We start from the raw sequence: 5,000 nt of genomic DNA, 5'->3' as shown, positions 1-5,000 counted from the left end.
AGGCAGTGAGGTGCGCCTCGTTTTCGGCCACTTGTTCAACTGCAAGGCATACTTAATTTGCGGGATGATAACGTATAACCCGTGCCTACAGACACATTTGCTAAAGAAGCAAAATGGAAGAAGAATATTGCTGTTTAATACAGACCTGTTGATGCTAAACCAGCCCTTATGTGGACCTGGATCTGCGTAATAAACGCAACAAATAGGCTTTACTTTTTATTTTACAGCTTATAAAGCATGTACGCAGATTAATGCAATATCATATTTAAACAACAAAACTGTTTACAAAAAGTCTACATATGCGCGCATTGTTGCTGTCTTTTCATCACGCAGCGCGCGCACTTGAACCGCGAGGGAGAGAGAGGAAACCGTAGGCTATATCAGGACTTATTCTTTAAAATAATGATTTCTATTAAAAATGTAAAAGGTTTTGTGATTTATAATAAAAACAGCGGGGCATTAAATAAATGCATATTTTCCGTGGAGCGGGCAATTTGAGGAAGTCTGCTATTTTATTTGACGGAAGAAAAAACATGATTGGAAAAAAACAGCCTATGCCGGTTGTTAAAAAGAATCAGTCAGTATTTTCGTTTTGTAATATAAATTAATTATTTAAGTGAAAATAATTTAGGGCAGTCCTATTTATTTTATTCATTTTATTTAGATTATTCTGCTCTTCTGTGCTAAACACTGCAGGTGCGTGAAGATGCTCTGTTGTTCTGTTCCGCTATTAATATATAAAAATAAATCAGTATTTTAAAATGCAATATTTAATGTGTCAGACACAAAATAGACACGTCAATTTGTTTAATATAAAATTAATAGTAATCCTGGTCTTAGCTGGTCAGGCTGGAAAATGACCAGCTAAATCCAGCTAAAACCAGCTTGACCAACCTGGTTTAAGCTGGACATAGCTGGTTTTGGCTGGGCTCCCAGCCTGGCAAGGGTGGTCAAGCTGGTTTTAGCTGGTCATCTCCCAGCCTAACCAGCTAAGACCAGGCTGGAAATGGCTGGAAACCAGCCTGGAAGTGGCCAAAACCCCTCTAAAACCAGCCTGGTCGACCAGCTAAAACCAGCCAACCAGCCTAGGCTGGTTTAAGCTGGATTTTTCAGCAGGGTAATCATTCTAGAAACATGCTAATCTTGCTAGCAACATGTTAGTAACTTTCTAATCATTCTAAAAACATGGTAGTCATGCTAACAAAATGGTAGTAACATTTCAATCATTCTAGAAACATGCCAAGGCCACCAATGTGATGAGGACGTTCTAATTATTTTACAAACATGCTAATCATGCTAACAACATGGTAGTAACTTTCTAATCATTCTAAAACATGGTGGTCAACAGTAACAACATGGTACATTCCAATCATGCAAGAAACATATTAATCAAGTTTGGGGCATAGCCATGCTAACAGCATGGTAGTAACATGCTAATCATTCTAAGAATCATTCCAGCAACATGCTAGTAAAATGCTAATCATGCTAACAACATACTAGTAAATCACTCTAACATTAACATCATACTAACAATACACGCTGCTATTGGCATGCTAATCATAACAACAAAGTGACAGGAACATTCTACCCTACTGGAAAAAACAGCTTAAACCAGCCTAGGCTGGTTGGCTGGTTTTAGCTGGTGGACCAGGCTGGTTTTAGAGGAGTTTTGGCCATTTCCAGACTGGCTTCCAGCCATTTCCAGCCCGGTCAGGCTGGGAGATGACCAGCTGAAACCAGCTTGACCAGCCTAGCCAGGTTGGGAGCCTAGCCAAAACCAGCTATGTCCATCTGAAACCAGGCTGGTTAAATTGGTTTTAGCTGGTCATTTTCCAGCCCGACCAGCTAAGACCAGGCTGGAAATGGCTGGAAACCAGCCCGGAAATGACCAAACCCCCTCTTAAATCAGGCTGGTCAACCAGCTAAAACCAGCCAACCAGCCTAGGCTGGTTTAAGCTGGGTTTTTCGAGAGGGGTCTGGCTGCAGACCTGGCGCAGTGCAATCTGGGCTGCATCCAATGCATTTTAATGGGCTCACCTAACCCCACCCCTAACCCTACCCGTCACAGTGACGACACTCACTCCCCTAGAGTGCATTGTGTCTGACACTGCATGAGTGATGCAATCTCAGCTTGCATCATAGATACTATTGGATTTTTCAGCAGGGTAATCATGCTTGAAATGCTAATTACCGCTCAGAACACATTAACAACTGGATAGCAACAACCACTTAGAGTACCCAGCATAGCAACATCCTAGGAACTGCCTAGCATCCACTCAATCTATCCTAGCCAGTGCTTCTCAAGACAACGTAATAATGTCTTGAAATGTAAATCTACTCTGCAAATACATTGAGTTTGTGTTTAGTTTATTGTCCAGATATCTAAAAATGCTTCCTTAATGTTTAGACTAGAAGCAGGACAAACAGTGTGAGTAAGAAAATATTTTCATCAGTGTATTTTAATCTGATCTCTCCTAAACTGAGCTCCTTAGATTAGATTAGATTCAACTTTATTGTCATTACACATGTACAAGTACAAGCAACGAAGTGCAGTTTAGGTCTTAGCAGCAGTGCAGCAGCAGCAAGTGCAGGATACAAGTATAAGTTATAAAGTGTAGTTATAGAAACACTATGGTGATATTTACAGATGGATGTACTGTCAACATTATATACAGGTTGTATTAACTAACTCTTGTCATTGCAGCGGAGCTAAACATCATCGCCCCCATCATCTCCAACTTCTTCTTGGCTTCATACGCTCTGATCAACTTCTCCGTCTTCCACGCCTCGCTGGCCAACTCTCCAGGCCAGTGTTTACTTTTACTTCACTACTGCACTCACGTACACTTGTACAAGTGTCTCACGCCAATTTATTAGTCCTCCTGTGAATTTGTTTTCTTTTCCAAATATTTCCTGAATGATGTTGAACAGATTCAGGAGTTTCTCACAGTGTTTCCTCTAATATTTTTTCTTCTGGAGAAAGTCTTATTTGTTTTATTTTGGCTAGAATAAAAGCAGTTTTTAATTGTTTTAAAGCCATTTTAAGGTCAATATTATTCGCCCCTTCAGCAATATTAGTGTTGGATTGTCTCCAGAACAAACCACTGTTATACAATGACTTGCCTAATTACCCTAACTTTACCCTAATTACCCTAGTGAAGCCTTTACATGTCATTTTAAGCTGTATAGAAGTGTCTTGAAGAATATTTAGTCTAATATTATTTACTGTCATCATGACAAAGAGAAAATAAATCAGTTATTAGAGATGAGTTATTAACACTATTATGATTAGAGATGTGCTGAAGAAATCTGCTCTCTGTTTTGACGAAACAAATATACAGAAGGGCTAACAATTCTGACTTCAACTGTATATACACTCACCAGCCACTTTATCAGGTACAGCTGCTTATTAATGCAAATTTGCAGTCAGCCGATCACTTGACAGCAGCTCAACTCATTTTGGCATGTAGACATGGTCAAGAGGATCTGCTGCAGTTCAGAGTGAGCATCAGAATGGGGAAGAAAGGGGATTTAAGAGACTTTAAACGTGGCATGGTTGTTGCTGCCAGACGGGCTGCTCTGAGTATTTCAGAAACTGCTGATCTACTGGGATTTTCACGCACAACCATCTCTAGGGTTTACAGAGAATGCTCCGACAAAGAGGAAATCTGCAGTGAGCGGCAGTTCTGTGGGCGCAAATGCCTTGTTGATGAGGTCAGAAGTCAGAGGAGAATGGCCAGACTGGTTCCAGCTGATAGAAAGGCAACAGTAACTCAAATAAGCACTCGCTACAACCGAGCTCTGCAGAAGAGCATCTCTGAACACACAACACGTCCAACCTTGAGGCGGATGGGCTACAGCAGCAGAAGAGCACACCGGGTGCCGCTCCTGTCAGCTAAGAACAGGAAACTGAGGCTACAATTCACACAGACTCACCAAAACTGGACAATAGAAGATTGGAGAAACGTTGCTGCTCTGATGAGTCTCCATTTCTGCTGACACATTCGGATGCTCGGCTCACAATTTGGCCTCAACAACATGAAAGCATGGATCATCCTGCCTTGTATCAGCGGTTCAGGCTGGTGGTGGTGGTGTAATGGTGTGGGGGAGATTTTCTTTGGGTCCATTAGTACCAATTGAGCATCAACGCCACAGCCTACCTGAGTATTGCTGCTGACCATGTCCATCCCTTTATGAGCACAGTGTCTCCATCTTCTGATGGCTACTTCCAGCAGGATAACGCAGCATGTCATAAAGCTCAATCATCTCAGACTGCTGAACATGACGATGAGTTCACTGTACTCAAATGGCCTCCACAGTCACCAGAGCTCAATCCAATAGAGCAGCTTTGGGATGTGGTGGAACGGGAGATTGGCATCATGGATGTGCAGACGGCAAATCTGCAGCAACTGTCATGACAACATGGACCAACATCTCTGAGGAATATTTCCAGTAGCTTGTTGAATCTCTGCCACCAAGGATTAAAGCAGTTCTGAAGACAAAGGCGGGTCCAAACTGGTACCAAATAAAGTGGCCGATAAGTGGATATAGATATAAACAAAAGACTAGTCTGATGAGTGTGATGATCATGTCTGGTTGTGCTGTTTCTGCTCAGGCTGGAGACCCAGCTTTAAATACTACAATAAGTGGGTTTCTCTGGCCGGAGCCGTGCTGTGCTGCGCCGTGATGTTCGTCATCAACTGGTGGGCTGCGCTGATGACCAACGGCATCGTGCTGGCGCTCTACATATACGTCAGCTACAAGAAACCAGGTCACTTCACTCATATTGTGTCTATACACTGTTCATGCTGTACACCACTCATTAACCCGTCTGATCCGGACTGAAATGTAGTAATAATGTGTGTGTCTGTGTATGCATACACGTGTGCATGCATGCATGTGTTTGTGTGTGTGTGCATGTGTGTGTGTCTGTGTGTGCATATGTGTGTGTATGTGCATGCATGTGTCTGTGTGTGCACATGTGTGTGTATGTCTGTGTA

The 5,000-nt window shown here is 42.2% G+C and overlaps 2 protein-coding genes across 3 annotated transcripts in view; one reads left to right on the top strand and one right to left on the bottom strand.

Annotated features, from left to right (window-relative positions):
• si:ch211-87m7.1 overlaps positions 1–5,000 on the bottom strand; it is a 272,159-nt gene that overhangs the window by 174,427 nt on the left and 92,732 nt on the right. The window lies entirely within an intron of this gene.
• The window catches only part of LOC100329477 (solute carrier family 12 member 2-like), a 53,890-nt gene that overhangs the window by 21,142 nt on the left and 27,748 nt on the right, over positions 1–5,000 (top strand). For both annotated transcript variants that reach the window (XM_073909977.1, XM_073909978.1), the window contains exons 13-14: positions 2,705–2,806; positions 4,616–4,771. In XM_073909977.1, the coding sequence (XP_073766078.1) occupies positions 2,705–2,806; positions 4,616–4,771 (258 nt within the window). The remainder of the gene's footprint in view (positions 1–2,704; positions 2,807–4,615; positions 4,772–5,000) is intronic.

The sequence above is a fragment of the Danio rerio genome, chromosome 8 (genome assembly GCF_049306965.1).
Source record: "Danio rerio strain Tuebingen ecotype United States chromosome 8, GRCz12tu, whole genome shotgun sequence".
Taxonomy (NCBI): Eukaryota; Metazoa; Chordata; class Actinopteri; order Cypriniformes; family Danionidae; genus Danio; species Danio rerio.
This window is presented reverse-complemented; position numbering and strand designations above follow the sequence as displayed.